At 44.4% G+C, this 25000-nt stretch overlaps 2 protein-coding genes across 6 annotated transcripts in view; both read right to left on the reverse strand.

The window, feature by feature from the left end:
- Positions 1–17679, reverse strand: part of jak2a (Janus kinase 2a) — a 58949-nt gene extending 41270 nt beyond the window's left edge. The window contains exons 1-4 of one of the 3 annotated variants that reach the window (XM_084136241.1): positions 17557–17679; positions 7439–7597; positions 520–643; positions 313–430 (exon numbers count right to left, since the gene is read on the reverse strand). In XM_084136241.1, coding sequence (XP_083992367.1) covers positions 313–430; positions 520–643; positions 7439–7577 — 381 coding nt within the window. In that variant the 5' untranslated portion in view covers positions 7578–7597; positions 17557–17679. Of the gene's footprint in view, positions 1–312; positions 431–519; positions 644–6646; positions 7134–7438; positions 7598–10948; positions 11210–17556 lie in introns of those variants that run through there. The other 2 variants (XM_084136240.1, XM_084136242.1) reach the window with 2 other exon arrangements.
- A 4159-nt stretch (positions 17680–21838) lies between these two features.
- Positions 21839–25000, reverse strand: part of stard4 (StAR related lipid transfer domain containing 4) — a 4867-nt gene continuing 1705 nt past the window's right edge. For all 3 annotated transcript variants that reach the window (XM_084137100.1, XM_084137099.1, XM_084137101.1), the window contains exons 5-6: positions 23040–23154; positions 21839–22723 (exon numbers count right to left, since the gene is read on the reverse strand). In XM_084137100.1, the coding sequence (XP_083993226.1) occupies positions 22491–22723; positions 23040–23154 (348 nt within the window). In that variant the 3' untranslated portion in view covers positions 21839–22490. The remainder of the gene's footprint in view (positions 22724–23039; positions 23155–25000) is intronic.

The following is a 25000-nucleotide window of genomic DNA, read 5'->3' on the forward strand; positions in this document are numbered from 1 at the left end:
CTCCAGATAACTCTATCCTAGATCTGCTGTACAGCCCAGCTATCTCTGTTACTGTAATCTCCTGCTATCTCTGTACAGCTGCTCTGAAACTCTAGTTAGGGTTAGGGTTAGGGTTAGGGTTAGGGTTAGGGTTAGGGTTAGAGCGCTGTATAGATGCAGGAGACTCGACTAATGAGAAAAAACAAATCAATATATAATTTTATATTATAACAATAATAATTGTTGTATTGGGTAATTAACTTGACTCCCTCAGCTGTGGAACACGAGCCGTTCTCAGTGTGTGTGTGTGTGTGTGCGTCTGAGGCTCCTCACCTGGGCGAACAGGTAAGCTGTGGTGATGTCATCGAGCACAGGAGCCTCTGAACTCTTGGTGACCCCGTACCGTCGGGCCGAGCCGGAGCCGCTGCCGGTCCATCCCGGGAAGTAGAACCTGCGGGCGGAGAGCAGTGAGACGGAGCGCTGACACACACTACGCCAGCGCTGAACACACACTACGCCAGCGCTGAAGCGGATGCTCACCTGACCCGGAACAGCAGCCTCTCATTGGCCGACGGCTCCAGCTTCAGCACGTGATTGGGCGGCAGCCACACGCGGTCTCGCTCCCTCATGAGCCCGAACAGACTGAGGTACGCGGGGCTCACACCTGTCTCACACACACACACAAACAAACACACACACACACACACACACACACACACACATCAGCACGAGTGACCTTTGACCTCTCACACATCAGCAGTGACCCCTGTCACACATCAGCAGTGACCTTTGACCTGTCACACATCAGCAGTGACCTTTGACCAACACACTCGCTGTGTGTGTGTTGTGTGTATGTTGTGTGTTGTGTTGTGTGTGTGTGTGTGTGTGTGTGTGTGTGTGTGTGTGAGGAGGACAGATGGGTGGAGCTGCTTCCTCTTTCTTCTGATGTGAAGAGGACGTAGATCAGTGTCATGCACAGGCTTACTGGAACCCTAAACACCCAGATGGGTAAACAGGAAGTGGCGAGAGTGGGAACAGGAAGTTCACCACCCAACATTCACACTCTCGCCTCAGTCTTGCAGAAACAAGCCTTCACCCTCTGAACACGCTAACATCTCGCTGTCAAGATGCAGTCACACTCAGCTGTCACACACTGATGATCTTCTCACGCGTGACGCCATGAAGCGCTCTCATGAAGACCCGCTGTTAGCATGAGCATTACGTGAAGATCCGCTTTTAGCATGAGCATTACGTGAAGACCCGCTGTTAGCATGAGCATTACGTGAAGATCCGCTGTTAGCATGAGCATTACGTGAAGACCCGCTGTTAGCATGAGCATTACGTGAAGACCCGCTGTTAGCATGAGCATTACGTGAAGACCCGCTGTTAGCATGAGCATTACGTGAAGACCCGCTGTTAGCATGAGCATTACGTGAAGACCCGCTGTTAGCATGAGCATTACGTGAAGACCCGCTGTTAGCATGAGCATTACGTGAAGATCCGCTGTTAGCATGAGCATTACGTGAAGACCCGCTGTTAGCATGAGCATTACGTGAAGATCCGCTGTTAGCATGAGCATTACGTGAAGATCCGCTGTTAGCATGAGCATTACGTGAAGACCCGCTGTTAGCATGAGCATTACGTGAAGACCCGCTGTTAGCATGAGCATTACGTGAAGATCCGCTGTTAGCATGAGCATTACGTGAAGATCCGCTGTTAGCATGAGCATTACGTGAAGATAGCATTCGGTTTATCTTCTGCGCGAAACTGGAATATGGCGTAAAACATTAGCGAATATAGCAGCGTTTCCTCCCCATGTGTTCAGGAGAACACACACTGAGTGTGTGAGTCACTGTTTCTCTCCGTCACGAACGAGTGTGTGTCGAGCGCTGTCGTGCTCTCTAGCGTCCGATGCTGGTGTTCGGGAACACACTCGTGTGAGCCGCTGTGAGGTCAGCCAATCACAGCTGAGGCGGAGTCACATGAGGTCTGAGGGGTCTATTCAGCAAATGTGTTTCTGTCGTCGTTTATGTGCGTCTTCTCATCAGACACACACTGATCCGCCGCGATGTTCATCAGCCGCACACGAGAATACACACTCTCCCGGTCACATGATCTGATGATGCATCTCACACACACACACGAGAAGACACACTCTCCCGGTCACATGATCTGATGATGCATCTCACACACACACACACACACACACACACGAGAAGACACACTCTCCCGGTCACATGATCTGATAATGCATCTCACACACACACACACACACACACACACACACACACACACACACAAGAAGACACACTCTCCCGGTCACATGATCTGATAATGCATCTCACACACACACACACACACACACACACACGAGAAGACACACTCTCCCGGTCACATGATCTGATAATGCATCTCACACACACACACACACACACACACACACACACACACAAGAAGACACACTCTCCCGGTCACATGATCTGATAATGCATCTCACACACACACACACACGAGAAGACACACTCTCCCGGTCACATGATCTGATGATGCATCTCACACACACACACACACACACACACACACACACGAGAAGACACACTCTCCCGGTCACATGATCTGATAATGCATCTCACACACACACACACACACACACAAGAAGACACACTCTCCCGGTCACATGATCTGATAATGCATCTCACACACACACACACACACACACACACACACACACACAAGAAGACACACTCTCCCGGTCACATGATCTGATAATGCATCTCACTCACACACACACACACACACACACACACACACACACACGAGAAGACACACTCTCCCGGTCACATGATCTGATAATGCATCTCACACACACACACACACACACACACACACACACACACAAGAAGACACACTCTCCCGGTCACATGATCTGATAATGCATCTCACACACACACACACACACACACACACAAGAAGACACACTCTCCCGGTCACATGATCTGATAATGCATCTCACACACACACACACAAGAAGACACACTCTCCTGGTCACATGATCTGATAATGCATCTCACACACACACGAGAAGACACACTCTCCCGGTCACATGATCTGATAATGCATCTCGCACACACACACACACACACACACACACACAAGAAGACACACTCTCCCGGTCACATGATCTGATAATGCATCTCGCACACACACACACACACACACACAAGAAGACACACTCTCCCGGTCACATGATCTGATAATGCATCTCACACACACACACACACACACACAAGAAGACACACTCTCCCGGTCACATGATCTGATAATGCATCTCACACACACACACGAGAAGACACACTCTCCCGGTCACATGATCTGATAATGCATCTCACACACACACGAGAAGACACACTCTCCCGGTCACATGATCTGATAATGCATCTCACACACACACACACACACGAGAAGACACACTCTCCCGGTCACATGATCTGATAATGCATCTCACACACACACACACACACACGAGAAGACACACTCTCCCGGTCACATGATCTGATAATGCATCTCACACACACACACACACACACACACAAGAAGACACACTCTCCCGGTCACATGATCTGATAATGCATCTCACACACACACACACACACACACACACACACAAGAAGACACACTCTCCCGGTCACATGATCTGATAATGCATCTCACACACACACACACACACACAAGAAGACACACTCTCCCGGTCACATGATCTGATAATGCATCTCACACACACACACACACACACACACACACACACGAGAAGACACACTCTCCTGGTCACATGATCTGATAATGCATCTCACACACACACACACACACACGAGAAGACACACTCTCCCGGTCACATGATCTGATAATGCATCTCACACACACACACACACACACACACACACAAGAAGACACACTCTCCCGGTCACATGATCTGATAATGCATCTCACACACACACACACACACACAAGAAGACACACTCTCCCGGTCACATGATCTGATAATGCATCTCACACACACACACACACACGAGAAGACACACTCTCCCGGTCACATGATCTGATAATGCATCTCACACACACACACACACACACACACACACACACACACACGAGAAGACACACTCTCCTGGTCACATGATCTGATAATGCATCTCACACACACACACACACACACACGAGAAGACACACTCTCCCGGTCACATGATCTGATAATGCATCTCACACACACACACACACACACACACACAAGAAGACACACTCTCCCGGTCACATGATCTGATAATGCATCTCACACACACACACACACACACACACACACACAAGAAGACACACTCTCCCGGTCACATGATCTGATGATGCATTTAAAACTTTCACTCACGTTTACGGTTGTTCAGTGACCAGCATCCTGATGACCAGAGGTTTCTCTCACATACACTCTCACACACACACTCACTCACACTCACACAATCTCTCTCACACACACTCACACACACACACACACTCACTCTCACACACACACTCACTCACTCTCATTGTGCACTGGCTCAATTGTTGCATGTGAAACATTAAGCAACATAAAATAAATTTTAAATAAAAATCTACATGGTTAGGCTTAGCCCACAATATTAAGCCTACATATAATAATCTATCTGGTAAACTACTCGAATGAAAAACTTGAAACATTAGCAGCAGCAGCACTGATAATCCCCCTTGGTCTGAGAAAGGTAAGATTACTAGACCTGGAAACTTCAAATATAGAGCTGAAGAACTTAAATCACCCCTGAGGAAGCTGGCAGTACATTAGAGGCCGTCCCTCGTTTACACTGTCAGTGAAATGTGACCAAATTCCGATTTTTTGCTCACATGTGACGCAGATCCGATGTGTTCGACGACAGTGTAAACAGGAAAAAAACGCATGCATTCGGATATATATCGAGATCGGTTTCAGGCCTCATTCATATGTGGAAATAAATCGGATATGTGCCGATGCGACTCATGTAAACAGGCGGAGTTTCTGAGGCATTAGGCGACGCCTCCGCGGTTTAATGACGAGAGAAACCCTGACGCGCGTCTGCAAAGGGACGGATGACCCGACGAAACGTTGTGTCGTCGTAGGAGAGGAATGTGGACAAACGTTGACACAACATATTGTACACAACAACATTTCGGACCCAGGGTTATAGCCAATATTTAAAGCCAGTCCTGAGATCTCTCTCACACACAATAACTGAAGCTTATGCGCAATGGTGGCACTTTTCGTCCTCCTTCGCCTCAAATCTGAAATGCTCCCACCAGTGGCGGACACAGAATGTCATTAATAGGTGGGCCTGGTGAATATATGGGGGGGCCTCGTTTTTTAAGCTTATATACACGCCCAGTGGCGTAACTTTGCTAAATTAGATATATGTACATTGTACAATAACATTACGATGTCCAGCAATCGATTTAAATAGTAGGCTACATGGGGTTTAAGTTGTCGTTTAATGAGATGTAGCCTAATATATGTTGTCAGTGCTGACAATTTTTGTGTGACTAAAATACACAGATTCGCCTATTCGAACAACGTACACCTTTAATGGTCCAGTGGTAGAACTTTCGCCAACAGTGTCAGAGGTTCTGGGATCTAATCCGCACCAGTATAGTTTTTCTCTCATCAGAACCGATTATGTTCATCAGTGGTTGTATATCAAGCAGGGACACGTGTGCATTATGATGTGTGATTTCACCAGAACGAAGACAGAGTATCCGCAACGGATTGAAGCGCGCGTCCGAGTGAAGACAGTGCGGCGTGTGCGCGAGCCACACGAGAGAACCCTGTATCGCGCCACTGATCGCAGCGGCAACGAGCACTTTCATCACTTGAGTTAAAAAACACATTTCAGCCCTAGATCGTCTCTTATTTAACAAACGAACGAAATGAATGCTCTGCTGGTTAACTGGAGATGTTTAATTATTTGTAGAATTAGTACATTCGTGCCGCGAGATGTTTTAAAAAGTGGTGGGGACATGTCCCACCCGCAAGTTACGCCTATGTAACACGCCTGATAAATATGCCAACTATAGCAGATCGGTACTTAGGTAGTGAGTTTAACTTGTGCTCATGTCAGTCAGCCCTCCCGGCTGCTCTAACCCTGAAGTCCATCTGTCTGTCACGCGAGCCGCATGTAGACCACAGAGAGCGGTGATGCGTGATGGCATCACTGGACTGGCACGTGATATGCCGACATAATATTTTTATTTTGTAGCTATTTTTCGTAGCTATTGTACATAAATGTCCTCAGGAAACTATTAAAATGAAATTATTATTAATTCATTATTATTATTATTATTATTAAAATTAAAAATGTAAATTGTTTTTATTAATCTGATTGGGTGGGCCACCGGTCAATCTGGCTGGGCACGTGCCATAAATCCGCGCCTGGCTCCCACACTCCGCTCTGACCGCCTCAGGTTAGTGTCGGGTCTCTCGCCGCCGCCAGAATCTCGTGTCACGTTCGCCATGTTCAATTAGCCGACAATTAATTTAATTTAATCGAATAAATTCTTGTCGACAATTAATCGATAATCGATTAACCGTTTACATCCCTAGCACACACACACACACACACACACACACACACACACACACCACACTCCTGGGCTGAGCTGATGCAGATCTCCTCAGCTGTGTATTCTCCTGCTGGGTAAGTCAGTGGCTCGTCTCTGCACCAGTACACACACACACACACACACACACACACACACACACACACACACCACACTCCTGGGCTGAGCTGATGCAGATCTCCTCAGCTGTGTATTCTCCTGCTGGGTAAGTCAGTGGCTCGTCTCTGCACCAGTACACACACACACACACACACACACACACTCACCACACTCCTGGGCTGAGCTGATGCAGATCTCCTCAGCTGTGTATTCTCCTGCTGGATAAGTCAGTGGCTCGTCTCTGCACCAGTACACACACACACACACACACACACACACACACACACACACACACACACACACTCACCACACTCCTGGGCTGAGCTGATGCAGATCTCCTCAGCTGTGTATTCTCCTGCTGGGTAAGTCAGTGGCTCGTCTCTGCACCAGTACACACACACACACACACACACACACACACACACACACACACACTCACCACACTCCTGGGCTGAGCTGATGCAGATCTCCTCAGCTGTGTATTCTCCTGCTGGATAAGTCAGTGGCTCGTCTCTGCACCAGTACACACACACACACACACACACACACACACACACACACACACACACACACACTCACCACACTCCTGGGCTGAGCTGATGCAGATCTCCTCAGCTGTGTATTCTCCTGCTGGGTAAGTCAGTGGCTCGTCTCTGCACCAGTACACACACACACACACACACACACACACACACACACACACACACACACTCACCACACTCCTGGGCTGAGCTGATGCAGATCTCCTCAGCTGTGTATTCTCCTGCTGGGTAAGTCAGTGGCTCGTCTCTGCACCAGTACAGGTGAACCAGCAGGGCGGCGCTACACTGTTTCCCGCTCACACGCGTCTCCATGGTAACCTTCAGAGTTTCACCTGTGGAGACACGCCAGTCTTTACTTTACAACATCAGTTTCTCGGAAAAACAGCAGAAAACCCGCATAAAACATGACACACACCAAACATGACACACACACCAAACATCATGACCACATCCTTCATCACTGAAATAACCCTGTTCCTCAAATCTCATGATGTCACGATGATCCATGTGACCCTCTCATCTGAGGATCTGGAGGAGACGCTCAGCAGTGTGTGTGAGAGTGTGTGTGTGTGAGAGAGTGTGTGTGTGTGAGAGTGTGTGTGTGAGAGTGTGTGTGTGAGAGTGTGTGTGTGTGTTAGTGTGTGTGTGTGTTAGAGTGTGTGTGTGTTAGAGTGTGTGTACTGGTGCGGAGACGAGCCACTGACTTAGCAGAACAACAACATAAAAGTGCTTGTCTTGTGTGTGTGTCAGAGTGTGTGTGTGTGTGTGTGTTAGAGTGTGTGTGTGTGTGTGTTAGAGTGTGTGTGTGTGTGTGTTAGAGTGTGTGTGTGTGTGTGTGTGTGTTATCTGGCGCGCACACACAGCTGCTCACTCAGATATAGTGTCGCTGCACTGAAGGACTGAGATGATAACGATGGAAACTCGTTTCTGCCACCGGATAAAAATAAAGAAGCTTCTGACATTTTAACTGGCGAATGAAAGTCGATGAGCTGAAGAGCAGAACACACACTTCACGCGTTAGTGAGAGCAGAACACACACTTCACGAGAGCAGAACACACGTTAGTGACGCAGAGACAGTATATCGGTGAGGCTCTTGATTGGTTTCCTCCAGAATATCCTGATATTCCCGCTCGCTCCTTCAGTCGGAGAACAGAAGAACAATATTCACATAATTCAGGGATGCACGATATCGGCACATCAGCTGATCCACAGTCAGTCTTTATGTTATCGTTCTCGGCCTGACGAGAAAATGTGGCCGATATATTACAGCCGATCAATAATGTCTGACTTCAAAAAAAGGAAATATGGTTCAGTGCAACACAAGTCTGTCTTATCGGCTTCAGGAAATCATCACGAGAACATTATAATGTGTGTTTGACATGATGATACTTTTTGTAATCAGGCTCTCAATACAATCTGGATTTAGATTTATCTGCCAATATATCAGCTTTCAAATATAAAGAATTATCGGTATCGGCCAAAATTTCCATATCGTGCATCCCTACCGTAATCCCTACCGTAATCCTTACCGTAATCCCGTAATCCCTACCGTAATCCCACCGTAATCCTTACCGTAATCCCTACCGTAATCCTTACTGTAATCCCACCGTAATCCCTACCGTAATCCCTACCGTAATCCCTACCGTAATCCCACCGTAATCCTTACCGTAATCCCTACCGTAATCCCTACCGTAATCCTTACCATAATCCCATGATTCCCCACCATGATCATGTGGCATAAACAAAAACCCATTAACTCTTTCACGCTTACCGTATTCCGGCCCCTTATTATTACCAGATAATCTACATTTTCATTAGAGACAAGAATTTATATAATTACTAACTTAACAACAACCTTAACAACATCATATAATGTACATTTCTTCTTCCAAAGAGGCCCAAAAGAAAAGTGTTCATACTTAGTCAAAGTATTCTCCAGTTTCTGGAGTTATGTTAATAACTATAACCACAGACTGTCTCCTGGTGTGACTCGCTGGACTCTTGGCCATCTCTGACGTTCCTGAAGCAGTTACGAGAAAATGCTCTTTTATTTCATGGAGGAATCGAGCTTTCAGTGTGAACACCCGAACCGTGTGTGTGTGTGTGTGTGTGTGTGTGTGTGTGAACACCCGAACCGAGCACGCTGTGTCAGTGTGTGTGTGTGTCAGTGTGTGTGTGTGTGTGTGTGTGTGTGTGAGAGAACACCCGAACCGTGTGTGTGTGTGTGTGTGAGAGAACACCCGAACCGTGTGTGTGTGTGTGTGTGTGTGTGAACACCCGAACCGAGCACGCTGTGTCAGTGTGTGTGTGTGTCAGTGTGTGTGTGTGTGTGTGTGTGTGTGTGAGAGAACACCCGAACCGTGTGTGTGTGTGTGTGTGTGTGTGTGTGTGTGAACACCCGAACCGAGCACGCTGTGTCAGTGTGTGTGTGTCAGTGTGTGTGTGTGTGTGTGTGTGTGAACACCCGAACCGTGTGTGTGTGTGTGTGTGTGTGTGTGTGTGTGTGAACACCCGAACCGTGTGTGTGTGTGTGTGTGTGTGTGTGTGTGAACACCCGAACCGTGTGTGTGTGTGTGTGTGTGTGTGTGTGTGTGTGTGAGAACACCCGAACCGTGTGTGTGTGTGTGTGTGTGTGTGTGTGAACACCCGAACCGAGCACGCTGTGTCAGTGTGTGTGTGTGTGTGTGTGTGTGTGTGTGTGTGAACACCCGAACCGTGTGTGTGTGTGTGTGTGTGTGTGTGTGTGTGAGAGAACACCCGAACCGTGTGTGTGTGTGTGTGTGTGTGTGTGTGTGTGAACACCCGAACCGAGCACGCTGTGTCAGTGTGTGTGTGTCAGTGTGTGTGTGAACACCCGAACCGTGTGTGTGTGTGTGTGTGAACACCCGAAACGAGCACGCTGTGTCAGTGTGTGTGTGTCAGTGTGTGTGTGTGTGTGTGTGTGTGTGTGAGAACACCCGAACCGTGTGTTTTGTGTGTGTGTGTGTGTGTGTGTGTGAACACCCGAACCGAGCACGCTGTGTGTGTGTGTGTGTGTGTGTGTGAACACCCGAACCAACTCTCAGCACTCACTGTGTGTGTGTGTGTGTGTGTGTGTGTGTGTGTGTGTGTGTGTGTGAACACCCAAACCAACTCTCAGCACTCACTGTGTGTGTGTGTGTGTGTGTGTGTGTGTGTGTGTGTGTGGGAACACCCGAACCAACTCTCAGCACTCACTGTGTGTGTGTGTGTGTGTGTGTGTGTGTGTGTGTGTGTGTGTGAACACCCGAACCGAGCACGCTGTGTCAGTGTGTGTGTGTGTGTGTGTGTGTGTGGGAACACCCGAACCGAGCACGCTGTGTCAGTGTGTCAGTGTGTGTGTGTGTGTGGGAACACCCGAACCGAGCACGCTGTGTCAGTGTGTGTGTGTGTGTGTGTGTGTGTGTGTGTGTGTGTGTGTGGGAACATGAGGATGAGCGGAAAAACCCTCCGGATTCAAAGCGAAACAGAAACTGGATTTTCCCGGCAGTGGATCTTAAAGGACGCGCGCGCGCACAGAACCACAACAAAACACCAGTAATCAGAACCCGCAAACAAAACAACTGTCCAAAGCTTCAAGCTCCCCAACGACGGCTTGGTCGTTTATTAATATCTCTGTCAAGATAAAAGTTTTTGTGTTTATTTACTAAAGTTAGTTACTCACTCCGCTGATTCTGTTGTCATGGAGACCCGACCCGAGCCGAGCTGAACCGAACCGCATCCCCGGATCAAACCGAACCCGAGCGCGTGTGTCCCGTTAACGGCTGTCAGACTCTCATGTTCACGCCCACGGAGCGCATCAGAATCCGAAGAACCGAACCTCGTTCACGGATCGGGATTCAGAAACACACTCATCGATTTGCACGAACTTCCACTGCGATCACTCGTTCCGCCGCGAGTGCGCGCACGCACAGAAGCAGCTGCGTCAGTGGGCGGGGTTTGTGCCTCAACGTCATCTCGGTTGAAACGGACATTGAAGTTGGAAAATAAAAAAATCTTAACAAGTTTTTTATTAACAATATAAATTGTATAAATCAGAAATAAACATTTCTATGTGTTAAATAAAACATAATTTTATCTATTTTTTTGTTTAATTAAAACAATTTGAATGTCATGTATTATTATGCAGTCTATTTTCCCCGTTGAAGTTCGTTTCGCTTTAGGACCGTTTAAAATGACAGAAACTGGTTAAAATGCAGCGCCTAAAATACACAGGTTTCTGGCGTTCACTGAAACCCTTTAGCAGAATCCATCCGAACATCTCCCGAACCGTGTTCTGCAGTGTTTTCGTGTTTCCGCCTCTTGGATAGAGCCAGGGGTGATTTTTGATTTTCTCATTTGTAAGTTACTTTGGATAAAAACGTCTCCTGAAAAGCCAAACCCTATTATCTTAATTTAACCCTTTCACACAGAGAGGTCACAGAGAGGTCACTACAGCTGATAAAAGAGCATTTCCCTGCCCGTAGACTTCAGCCTCTGCACTCGTGCCTCATCTACACAGCGCCACCTAGCGGACTCTGACTCAACTCTACACTATTGTTGATCTCCTGCACTGACACCATTATATGAGAGCTGAGCTGACGATGACATCACGGTTTACTCCAGAGCGGCTGTATATATAATTTAACTAAATTAATAACTTTTTTACAACAGCAATGAAGCATCACTGAACTGACTTAAGCTGGACTGAGACGCTATTTTCTCCTGGAAACAAACTTTGTTGCATTATTCTCCTGTTATCTCTGTAAAGCTGCTTTGAAACTATCAGTGTTGTAAAAGCGCTGTATAAATAAATGAGAGATGCAAAGTAAATCAGGTATATATACAATATATGTGTACAGTAAGAATCATCGAAATAACATACGATGTTCGAGAATAATGCCGAGAATTATCACGTGAATAAATGCACAGATCCGCGAAGGTTGCTTGTGTATTTTACGGGGAATAGTGGGGGCATGTGGAAGAACTCTGGCGGGTCAGAGGTCACGGGTTCTCATCCGCACTCGTGTAGAGAGAGAGAGGCAGAGAGAGAGAGAGAGAGAGAGAGAGAGGCAGAGAGAGAGAGAGAGAGAGAGAGAGAGGCAGCGAGAGAGAGAGAGAGAGGATTAAGACACTTTTATTTTAACAACAATTATAAACAAACATGTTTGTTCAGCACAATATTATGATGATGATGATAACAATCACTCATCATCACAACAAATAAATAAATAAACATTAAAACTTCAACACCAATTCATCTTCATAAACTGTACACAAGACATGATTTATCCCCCAAATTTCCATAAAACGCTCTAAACGCCCAACCAATTTATAGTACGCATATTCCACTCTGAGACGAGAACCCACTAGGCCCAAAAACATGAAAATTGGATTTACTGCACCTTGTCCTAATATCTTATTTTTTCTAGTTTTCCAGATGGCTAATTTTGCATTACCAAAAAGGAAATTAAGTAAAACCAAAACATCCTTTTGCTCAACGGTGTACTTTGGACCAAAAATGAACAACTGAAAAGAAAAAATTTCACCCAAAGATGTAACCCACTCTGTTAACAAAGAAAACAAATCCATCAACCTTGTACACTGCATGAACAAATGAAAGACAGATTCAGCCTCTACACAAAAAGGACAACCCACACTAACACAAGGATCAAGATGCACCACATGTCTGTTTGTAGCTATACATCCATGTACAATCCTCCACTGGAGGTCACCAGTCCGCTGGTCAATCGGACGTTTGTACAGGATACGCCAACTACCTTTAGGGGAAGAGTCAGTGCCAAAAACCTCTGTCCATTTCGTCGAAAAAACCCCAGTCAAAGAATGTAAATTAGACACCTTTACACAGGTGACATAAAGGGCTTTCTTTCCCACTGCCTCAAATCCATCCATTTGTGGAGTTCTGAATGACAGTAGACCTTTCCTCTCTTCTTGCCAGTCCCCCACCGCAGCACTTACAGTCAGAGAGGGGAAACAGTACTCACATCCACTTCTCCATTCATCTTTTATAGCTGGATTGTCCAGGAAAGAGCGATAGTTAAAGTCCAGCTCTCCAATCACCTCTGTGGTGAGCTTTTGTAATACTCTTGTTGACTTAACTCCAGCTCTCCTGCCCAAGGTTTCCAGACTGGTGTGTAGTAAATGCCCCAGCTTTGTGCACCCAGCAGACAGTAGACGTGCACACAGAAAGGCTGAGGATAAAAGTCTTGAAGGCAGGAAAGAGTTAAGAAACAATGGCTCCTCCAACAGCCACATCCCCGCAGGTACTTCAGGTGGTCTTGAAAGTGCAAAAACTTTCCAGGCTTCCAGAACAGATTTATAGAAAGGAGTCAGATCTGTAAGCTCAGTCTCTTCTAGCTTCATCAGAAACAAATGCTTATCAAGTCCCATTCCACCAGCTCTTCTCAACAGTGCCACTGCGGTGTCAAACCATGCACTGTCATTGTTATATAATAGTCTCTGGGCAGCTTGTAAACGAAAAGTCATTAGCCTGGATCTGATATCCACCAAACTGTGGCCTCCTTCTTGTATCGGAAGAAAAAGTACAGAGGAACGTACCCAATGTTGTCCGGACCAGAAAAAGTTAACCAACTTTCTTTGTACCTCTTGCACTAGTCCAGCCGGTGGTTGTAACACATTAAATCTGTGCCACAATGTGGAAGCAACCAAGTTATTGACAATCAAGACTCTCCCCCTGTAGGATAGTTTGGGTAGCAGCCAGGTCCAGCGAGACAATCGGGTGCATACTTTCTCCATAACACCCTCCCAATTAAACCTCTGAAAGTCATTTGAACCAAAATGAACTCCCAATATTTTTAAACCTGCTTTGCCCCAATTAAGCTTTCCTGGCAGTGATGGCAAACATTGTAGAGGATCTTTACCTGCCCAAAAAGCCTCACTTTTGTCCCAATTTACCTTTTCTGATGAAGCCTTCTCATATAAATGAAGGACTTCAGACAAAGCAGTAATATCTTGCCCACTGCTAACCAACACAGTCACATCATCAGCATAAGCAGTTATAGAGACATTTGTATTCGGAATCACATTTGGTATTAAAAACCCACATAAAGTCTTTCTTAAATTAAAAAGTAGAGGTTCAATAGCAATACTGTACAACAAACCAGACAACGGACAGCCTTGTCGTATTCCTCTTTGAACAGAAATTGGTTTACTCAAACCGCCCCCAACTTTGACCATACACGAAGCGCCAGCATACAAGAGTTGTATCCAATTTAAAAAACCTTCCCCAAACCCAAAAACTTTAAGTAAGTTGAATAAATAACTGTGATCTACCCGATCAAAAGCTTTTTCCTGATCTAGGGCAACTAATCCAACTCCTAAATTAAATGTTTTACAAATGTCTAAAATGTCTCTTACTAAAAACAAATTATCCATTATTGACCTATTTGGTATGCAATATGTCTGATCTTTATGCACTATAGTGTGTACGTATTTCTTTAACCTATTGGCAAGACATTTTGACAAGATCTTATATTCCGTGGTCAATAAGGCAACAGGCCTCCAGTTCTTTAACAAGGACAGATCTCCCTTTTTAGGAAGCAAAGAAAGAACAGCACGGCGACATGTGACAGGCAAAAATCCATCTTTAAAACATTCACAGAAAACCTCATAGAGATCAACACCAAGAAGGTCCCAAAAGTGTTTATAGAACTCTGATGTCAACCCATCAACACCAGGGGAACGCCCCGTGCTGAGCTGTGTGGCAGCAGATGAAAGTTCCTCAAACGTTAAAAAAGAGTCCAAGGCAGTCTTAGAATCAGAGTCCAATTTAGGAAGGCCTTGAAATAGCTGTTCAGCACAGTCCAAGTCACAATGTTCTGCAGTATATAAACAGGAATAAAAGTCCACTGCATGATGACGCATTTCTGCAATGTTAGTGGTGACCCTTCCATCGGGCAGACGGAGACAAGCCATTTGTTTGTGCTGTGCTACTGAACGTTCCAAGTTAAAAAAATATGCACTTGGGGCATCCATCTCATTTACTGCAATAAACCGAGACCTCACCAGGGCTCCTTTCACCCTTTCATTTAAAAAGGACCCCAACTCACTCTTTTTTTGTTGTAAACAGTAAGACAAACCAGGATCATGTCTATCCATCAAATCTTTCTCTATTGAATCTATAGATCGTTCAAGAGTTTGAATAGCTTTCTTTATCATATTTGTGGAATTAACTGTATATTGCTGACAAAACATTTGTATTTGTGTTTTTCCAATTTCCCACCATTGTCTTAGACTTTCAAAAGTATGTTTTGTTTTTTTCCAACATTCCCAGAAACCTTCAAAATATTTACAGAAGTTAACATCTTGTAATAATTTGGCATTAAAATGCCAATATGAAGATTTCCTTGAAGACTTTGATAACACCAATGACATTAAAACCATATGATGATCTGAAAACCCCACTGGAAAAATTGAACACTCAACAACCCGATTACTAGAACATTTAGATATATAAATTCTGTCCAGACGGGCAGCACTCACTCTATCATCAGATACTTTTACCCAAGTATATTGTCTGGCAGTATTATGTTTAATCCTCCACATATCTAATAATTCAGCTTCTTTTACTATTTTAGACAAGTAAAAGGAAGATTGCATATGAGGTTCCTCAGAAGTTCGATCAATGGTAAAATTTTCTGTGCAATTCCAGTCTCCCCCAACTATCACATTGTCATTATTGTGACACTTTTTCAATATTCCACTTAAAATCTTAAAAAAAGCAATTCTCTCATGTCCCACATTCGGTACATACACATTTATGAAACAAAAAAGAAAACCTTCAATTTCAGCCTTCACTAAGACAAGACGACCTTTCATAACTTCTTCAGAGCTTAAAATATTAACTCTAGTTTCTGGAGAAAAAAGAATCGCCACACCTGCACTAAAATTTGTCCCATGACTAAGTATCTGTTGCCCCTTCCAGCACATTTTCCAATCGGCTTCATTATTTACATCACTATGAGTTTCCTGAAGCAATACAACATTTAGTCTTTTTAGCTGTATGCTTTCTAATAACAAATCACGTTTATGTCTATCCCTCCCACCATTAACATTAATGGAGCCCACCCTCAAATTATCCATACATGTATTTAAGAGGAGGAAAGACAGACACAACAGAAAAATAAAGAAAGAGAGGAAACCCATGTGATGCATTTCTGATCATTTTAAGAACTTTTTTTTTTCTTTCCTACATTTTCTTATCGCTGTAAGATGCTTTTTTAGTCGAAAACGCTTCTTTTCACTCAAAATATCGAAACCAACTGCTTTTTGAAGAACTGTAACAGACCTAACAAACTTCTCAATGTCTGGGAAAAAATCTTTAACATTCACCTGTTTACCAAAAGTATCATCCAAGAAATGATTTATTTCCTCAAGGGTATATAAGGAGATTTCCTTTTGAAGATCTCCCTGTGAACCCTCAATGTCAATTGAATCTGTCTCATCAGACATGGCATCAATGTTATCATTGCCTGTACAAGTTAATAACCCACTCGAATTAATTTCATCAGCTTCCTCACCATTACAGTTACTTTGCTCAACGTCGCTGTTACCTGGTACAATAACGCTAGTTCCAGCTATGGGGTTCTCTGCATCCCCGCTACGAGTGACGTCACTAGCGCTGCACTCAGCTGACTGTATCGGCACCACAGACACTGTCTCGGAGATGACGCGTGCTACTGTACCAGTATCTGCCTGTAACCCAGAAGGACCTGCGATTCCATTGTCAACTGAAATGATCACAGCATCAACCTCCCCTTCTGAAACTATTTGTTTCGCTCCTCCATGCTCTTTGCGTGGACACGCAATCCGCTTATGCCCTGTGTCACCACAATCAAAACATCGCAAGTTGCCAGTAGTTGCATAAACCATGTAAGATCTCCCTTCATGCTTTACACGGAAAGAAACATCCAAAGTATTTTCTGGAGAGTCCAAAAACATATACACTTGTCTTCTTAAAGACTGAACATGTTTTAAAGACGGATGTTTACAACCTAAAGAGATCGTTCTGAACTCACTAGCAAACTTACCGAATCTCACTAATTCGCGTTCCAACGCCTCATTAGAAATGAAGGGCGGAATATTTGAAATAATGATTTTACTAGAAGGAGCATGAAGCGGAGTAACCTGTACAAGATTATCACGTATTACAATACCGTTTTCAATCAACCTACAAGCAGTGTTTTTCTCTTTTACAAATACAACAACCGCTTTGTTCATTCGGGAGGCATAAATAATACTTTCAAACCCTACCTCATCTCCCACTGCCACGAGAACATCCTCTACCATAACACCGTCATCAGGTACACACCGCACACCATGCTGCAAAGATAGAGATGGCGTCTCTGGAGACGCCATCCTATCGCGCAACTTAGTTGCGCTCAAAAATTAATCACTTACTATCAACAACAAAAAAAACTGTCAGAACATGCAAAAGAGGGGGAAAAAAAAAAAGAGAAAAAAAGACAAGGAAAAAAGAAAAAGAAAAAGAGAAAAAGAAAAAAAAAAAAAAAAGAAAAGAAAAAAGTTTTGCAGCTCAGTTCTCACTCAATGCCACTCTCACCCCAAAAACTCCCAGCATGCAGAGAGAGAGAGAGAGAGAGAGAGAGAGAGGCAGAGAGAGAGAGAGGCAGAGAGAGAGAGAGGCAGCGAGAGAGAGAGAGAGAGGCAGCGAGAGAGAGGCAGAGAGAGAGAGAGAGAGGCAGCGAGAGAGAGAGAGAGAGAGGCAGAGAGAGAGAGGCAGAGAGAGAGAGAGGCAGCGAGAGAGAGAGAGAGAGGCAGAGAGAGAGAGAGAGAGAGAGAGAGAGAGAGAGAGGCAGAGAGGCAGAGAGAGAGAGAGAGAGAGAGAGAGGCAGAGAGAGAGAGAGAGAGAGGCAGAGAGAGAGAGAGAGAGAGAGAGAGGCAGAGAGAGAGAGAGAGAGAGGCAGAGAGAGAGAGAGAGAGAGAGAGAGGCAGAGAGAGAGAGAGAGAGAGGCAGAGAGAGAGAGAGAGGCAGAGAGAGAGAGAGAGAGGCAGCGAGAGAGAGAGAGAGAGGCAGAGAGAGAGAGAGAGAGGCAGAGAGAGAGAGAGAGAGAGAGAGAGGCAGAGAGAGAGAGAGAGAGAGGCAGAGAGAGAGAGAGAGGCAGAGAGAGAGAGAGAGAGGCAGCGAGAGAGAGAGAGAGGCAGAGAGAGAGAGAGAGAGAGAGAGAGGCAGAGAGAGAGAGAGAGAGAGAGAGAGAGAGAGAGAGAGGCAGCGAGGCTCAAAAAAACATTTATTTACCAAAATTTAAAAAAATGCAGTTTTACATTATTTTTCCAGGACAAAGAAAAAATTCAAAATGCATCTAAAATAAATAAATAAGTAAATAAATAAAGAGAAATAAATAAAATTCCAAACAGTCATCACTATCAATATCACGAATACACTGATTCACAGCCCATCGGTGTTTAAACTTCTCCATGTTATTCACCAGGTTATGATGTGAACTCCATTTTAACGCGAGATTTTACTAGTCCTTTTAAAATGGACACAGTGTCATCTGACCCAGCCCCGCTCAAACGATATTTTCTTGATAGCCAAATTGCCAGTTTAGCTTTTCCAAAAATAAAATTAATTAACACATGCACTTCCCTCTTTCTTCTACTGTATTTTGGACCATAAATAAAAAAAACTGGTGTAAAGATTTCTCCTAATTTATGAGACCACTCTTCTAAAATACAAGAAACTGGTTGAAGTCTTTTGCACTTTAAAAACAAATGAAAAACTGTCTCCTGTTCCCCACAGAAAGGACAGCCTGTGGATCAAGGTGTGCTGTGTGTCTGTAGCTATAATCCCGTGTATCCTCCAGACCTCTTCCCAATGGGAGGTTCGTACAGGGACCTCCAGCTGCCTTTGGGGGAGGACTCGCTAACAGTCTCTAGTGCTTTAAGATGCCATGATTTCACACACATAGTATATATGTCCATCTTATCAGCATTGCAAAAGTACTTCGGCTGATGAGTCTTAAAAGACAACCTTCTTTCTCTTGCCATGTACCATTCTCTGGCAGAGGAGCAACTGAGGAAAGCTACAGCGATCAGCCTCTTTGTCAAAACTTTCCATTGCCAGTTTGTAATCCTGAGGCCGGGTCTCCATTATCTGAGTCAGCACATTTTTTATCAATCTCAATTTTTCCGCTAAATTCTCAGGGTTAATCCATTCTTTATTGACTCGCAAATGTCCAATCTTTAAGACGTTTGCTGCCCACATGGCTTTTCTACGAGTGTCTGATTTAAGAACCTCCACATCCAGAGCAGGATTAAAGAAAAGCGGCTCTTCATTCAGCCACAGGTTCTGAATGTCACGTCCATCCCGTGAGAACTTAAACAGTGCCCATGATTTAAAGAGTGATCTGTAAAAGAGACTCAGTCCAGACAAATCCAGTTTGTTAAGATCCATCAGAAACCGGTGACGGTCTAGTCCCATGTCTCCTACTCTTCTCAGGAGAGCACCTGCGATCTCGGCCCAGCTCACATCCACACCATAGATTAATCTCTTCGCTGGGTTCGAAAAGCCTTCAGTCTCGATTTGATGTCAATCAGCCCCTGGCCTCCTTCTTGCCTTGGTAAGTATAGCAGCCTTCAGCCAATGCTGTCCCGACCAGAAGAAGTCTACTATCCGCTGCTGGATTTCTTTCACCAGCTTTTCAGGAGGTTCTAGTATCATCATTTTGTGCCATAATGAAGAAGCACCCAGAACCCTCCCCCTGTAGGACAGCTGGGGTAGCAACCAGCTCCAGCGAGACAACCGGGCACACACTTTCTCCACAAGGACCTCCCAATTTCTCTTCCTATAAAAACCCCTAAATACTTAAACCCTGTTCTCCCCCACTGTAACCCACCAGGAAGTATTGGACCTTTAGAAACCCTTCCACACCACAAAGCATCACTTTTGCTCCAGTTGACTACAGCGGACGAGGCTTTACCACAACACTCTAAACACTCTTTGAGTACCTGAATATCACTTCCCTCTCTGATTATAATTGTGAGATCATCAACATATGCAGATAATTTAATAGAGTAACTCATGGTATTAACCTGTAAACCCATTAGTTCCCTTCTCAGTTTGCATAGCAATGGTTCAATTACGATACTGTACAATTGTCCTGCAATTGGGCAACCCTGTCTGATTCCTCTTCCTACATTAATAGGGATGCTTAACCCCACTTTAATCATACATGTTGCTTTGGTATAAAGAAGTTTGATCATTGAAATAAAACATTTCCCAAAAGCATTAAGGGTATCAAACTAAAAAACATGATCAACCCTATCAAAAGCCTTTTCTTGATCTAAAGACAAAAGACCCAAGATCATTACAATTGGCATAATCAAAAACATCCCTAATTAAATGAAGATTATCTGTAATTAACCGATTTTGAACACAATATGACTGATCTTTATGTACAATTTCATGCAAAACTTTGTTTAACCTATTTGCTAAAACCTTCGAAAATATTGTATAATCTGTACACAAGATTGCAACCGGTCTCCAGTTCTTCAGGAGAGTTAAATCACCCTTTTCCGGGAGCAAAGACAACACCGCTCTCTGACAGCTGGTCGGAAGAACTCCTTCATGACAACATTTCTGAAACACTTTAAAAAAGTCCTGACCTACAATTGGCCAAAAAGTCTTGTAAAACTCAGCTGGTAGTCCATCCATTCCCGGACAACGGCCTGAAGATCGACCCATCACAGCTCGAGAGACTTCCTCAAAGCGATATCATTCTCTGACAGCTTTTCTTCTTCAGATAAAACAGGTACATCTCTTAACAGCTCAGTCTCAGTCCTGGGATGTTTTCAGCAGTGTACAATTTAGAATAAAAGTCAACCGCAATTCTTCGCATCTCCAGTGGCTCTGATGTGACATGTCCATTATTGTCCTTCAGTAAAATCATTTGTTTCTGCTGACCCACTTTACGCTCTAGGTTAAAGAAGTAAGACATGGGAGCGTCCATGTCCTTCAAGTGTACATATCGGCTTCTTATAAGAGCCCCTTTAACTTTTTCATCCAGTATTGAACTTAAAACCATTTTTCTTTTCAGTCCACAAGTCTTTTAAATTTGCATCATCATTAACAGTCATATTTGTTTCAATATCAGCAGTTTCCGCTTCCAGCTGTTTTAATGTATTTTTCAACCGTACAGAGGAGTATGCAGTATATGTTTGAGAGAAATCTCTTATATGGGCTTTGCCAACCTCCCACCACTGAATAATATCTTCAAAATTACTCTGTTCTATTTGCCATTTCTCCCAAAAACACTCAAAATCTTCACAAAAAGACTTATCTTCTAAGAGTTTAGTATTCAGATGCCAATAATAGCTCTTATGTACACTTTTAGACAAGGTAAACCCAACTGTAACAAGCTTATGATCAGAAAGAATATTGGGGATCATTTCTGTGTTAACAACTGTATTTTTCAGGTTAGAAGATGTATAAAAACGGTCCAAACGTGCAGCATAAATCCTCTCATTATTCACTTACACCCATGTATATTGTTTTATAGAAGGGTTATTCAAATCAAATTCAAATGAGCTTTATTGGCATGACTTGTACAGTATTGCCAAAGCATTGGCCATTACATAGGCAATGAACAAATAATCAATAAAATTAATCAGTAAACAAATGCATGAATACATTTATAAAAATAAAAAAAAAGAAGAAAAGAAATCAGTATCAAATGTAAAAAACAAACAATTTTCTAAAATATCAAATAATCAAAATAATAATTATTTGAAAATTTGTACAATTTATCCATCTGAGGTTCCACTGGTTGTCCTCATTTCATGGCATGAGGAGACATATTTTGCAGCAATTATCTCACATTTGGGCATTTCTCCCAGTGCATATGGGAGTTTCTGTGTGTCTGATATGGATTCGAATTCAGGGTATATTTGGGAAATGTTTGCAAAGTGTTTTTGTCTTAGTGTATTATATTTGGGGCATGAGGTTAGAAGTGCAGCTCTGTCTCGACCTGTCCCCTGTCACACTGGGAGCAGAGTCTCTCTCTCTCTCTCACACTCACACACACACACACACACACACACACACACAGCTCTGTCTGTGGCGACCCTTCTCTATGGCCAGGCTGTGTTCACTTAGTGTATTATATTTGGGGCATGAGGAGTTCTGATCCACAGCATTACGTCATGTGTGTGTGTGTGTGTGTGTGTCACGGAGGCTCCGCTGCCAGAGCGTGTGTGAGCTCCCGGTAGAACCGCACCAGTCCCGCCGCCATGGCCGAGTCCACAGCGCTCTGCGGGATCATTCCCTTCAGATCCGTCTGGATGTATCCGGTCAGAGAACTGAGATCGGGATCCTCCGTCGGCACACAGAACCAGCCACACGCGTGATTAAAGCCCCGAACCAGCCCTGGGGTCAGCTCCGGGTGATCCACACTCACGCCTGGACAACACACACACACACACGGTCAGGAATCAGCAACACACACACACACACACACACACACAGTCAGGAATCAGCAACACACACACACACACACACACACAGAGCGAGACTGACCGCAGGACATCAGGCCACACACACACACACACACACACACACACACACAGTCAGGAATCAGCAACACACACACACACACACACACAGAGCGAGACTGACCGCAGGACATCAGGCCACACACACACACACACACACAGAGCGAGACTGACCGCAGGACATCAGGCCACACACACACACACACACACAGAGCGAGACTGACCGCAGGACATCAGGCCGCGCTGATAATCACAGGTGTAGGAGAAATCCACGAACTCCCGCGGAGAGATGATGTTCCACAGCTGCCCTGCGGTGGAGTATTTCACAACACAACAGCCCTGGACACACACACACACACACACACACCCTTGTATCGAGCCACACAGAAACAAGGACAGATTTAACCCTGTAAACCTCCTATTCCCAAGGCTCTCGATGATCAACATGATAACCCGTGGGGGGGGTGGGGTGGGGTGGGGGGGTGTCATCTATACGTTACACACCCCTTCGCCAAATCATAGAACAATTCAGTTAAGACAGTTGTATTCATCCTAACGATACACAACAAATCAATATACAGAAGAACAGATTTCTACAATAAGGGATAGGCCTCAGATCTGCCTGAACAGGTGATGCTCCTAACCCTAACCCTGACCCTGACCCTAACTCTAACCTAACCCTGACCCTGACCCTGACCCTAACCCTGACCCTGACCCTAACCCTGACCCTAACCCTGACCCTAACCCTGACCCTAACCCTAACCCTGACCCTGACCCTGACCCTAACCCTGACCCTGACCCTGACCCTAACCCTGACCCTGTGCTGAACATCACTCTTCAGCTGTGTGCACTCCAGTAGCCGGAACAGGTTTTTACTGGATCTGAATATTACAAACAAATATTGTTATGTAATCGCTCAGCGTATGGTTGTGTAACTTCACCTACTGGAACAGCATTGCACAATTTTTCAAAGGAACTGAATATTACAAACAACGATTGCGAAAGAACGATTTACAAAACCACGATTGCGAAAGCGTGCACAGATTATGACTTTGTTCAATGTTACCTTTGTATGTAGTTTTTTTTTCTGTACAGTTCTATTTTGTTAATAAATTTAGCATATTCTACTTTGGCTTTCTCTGTCCCTTTGAGCCTCGGACGGACGGAAACTGTGCGGGTCACAGATCTGAGATCTGACAGATCTGAGCACAGCTGAGACTTTCTCTGCTACTTTTGGCGTAGGATATTTATTTTCCGTCAAGGTCAGGCTGCGCTGTCAGATGTATTCCCAGGAATGAGTGATGCGCTTTCCGCTTTTAAAGTTTTATAAAACAAGTAAGATATGGCTTGAATGGTTTAAAAGCATTAGCCAGAATAAAAGCGCATCATGTGATGTAACGCCATGCAGCCGAAGGATGACAGACAAAAACGGATGCTGCGTTAATTGCGTTCAGTATTAACTAAACACGTCTTTTCCCATTTCTACCAGTAACGCTTATTCTACTTCCCGCCAGACGTCGCCGGCACAGCTGGGCTGGGGTTGCCAGGTTGAGCTCACAAATGGGTTGGCATGTGTATGGTGAGTTGATTGCGCGAGTAGGATGGGTTTCATACAAGATCTGGCAACTGGACAACCTTGGAATATTATATTGATGTGATTATTCATATAACAACGTTTGGGACATACAAATTACGGGAGTTTCACGGGAGAAATAACCAAACGGGAGGGGGGCGGGAGATGGGTGTGAAATACGGGAGACTCCCGGGGAAAGCGTGAGTGTTGACAGGTCTGTGATAAACCTGTGGATCTCCGTCAGTCCTTCGGTCTCTGATCATTTACACTCATCAAGTAAAAGTCTTTCAGTGTAACTGTACAAACTTCAGCTCGAGCTTCTTGTGTCTTTCTGCTGTCAAATCTGCACTGATTTTATCAAGTAAACGCAAGAATCTGATATTGTTAGTAATATTTAAACTTCACTGAAGCAGGTTAACTTGATTATCAATCATCATTTATTATAAGAATCATGAGTATCAAATATGATCATCAGGCTTTTGAGGAAGGTTTGTTTGTTCCTCTCTCAATCATCATTGCATTATATGTTTAAAACTACAGAGCTTTGATAATAAAACTAAGCATTAAATATCATCTTACTAAGACATATTATTGGCAGATATTGATATTTAT

Source organism: Abramis brama, assembly GCF_963993115.1.
Source record: "Abramis brama genome assembly, chromosome: 15".
NCBI classification, from domain to species: Eukaryota; Metazoa; Chordata; class Actinopteri; order Cypriniformes; family Leuciscidae; genus Abramis; species Abramis brama.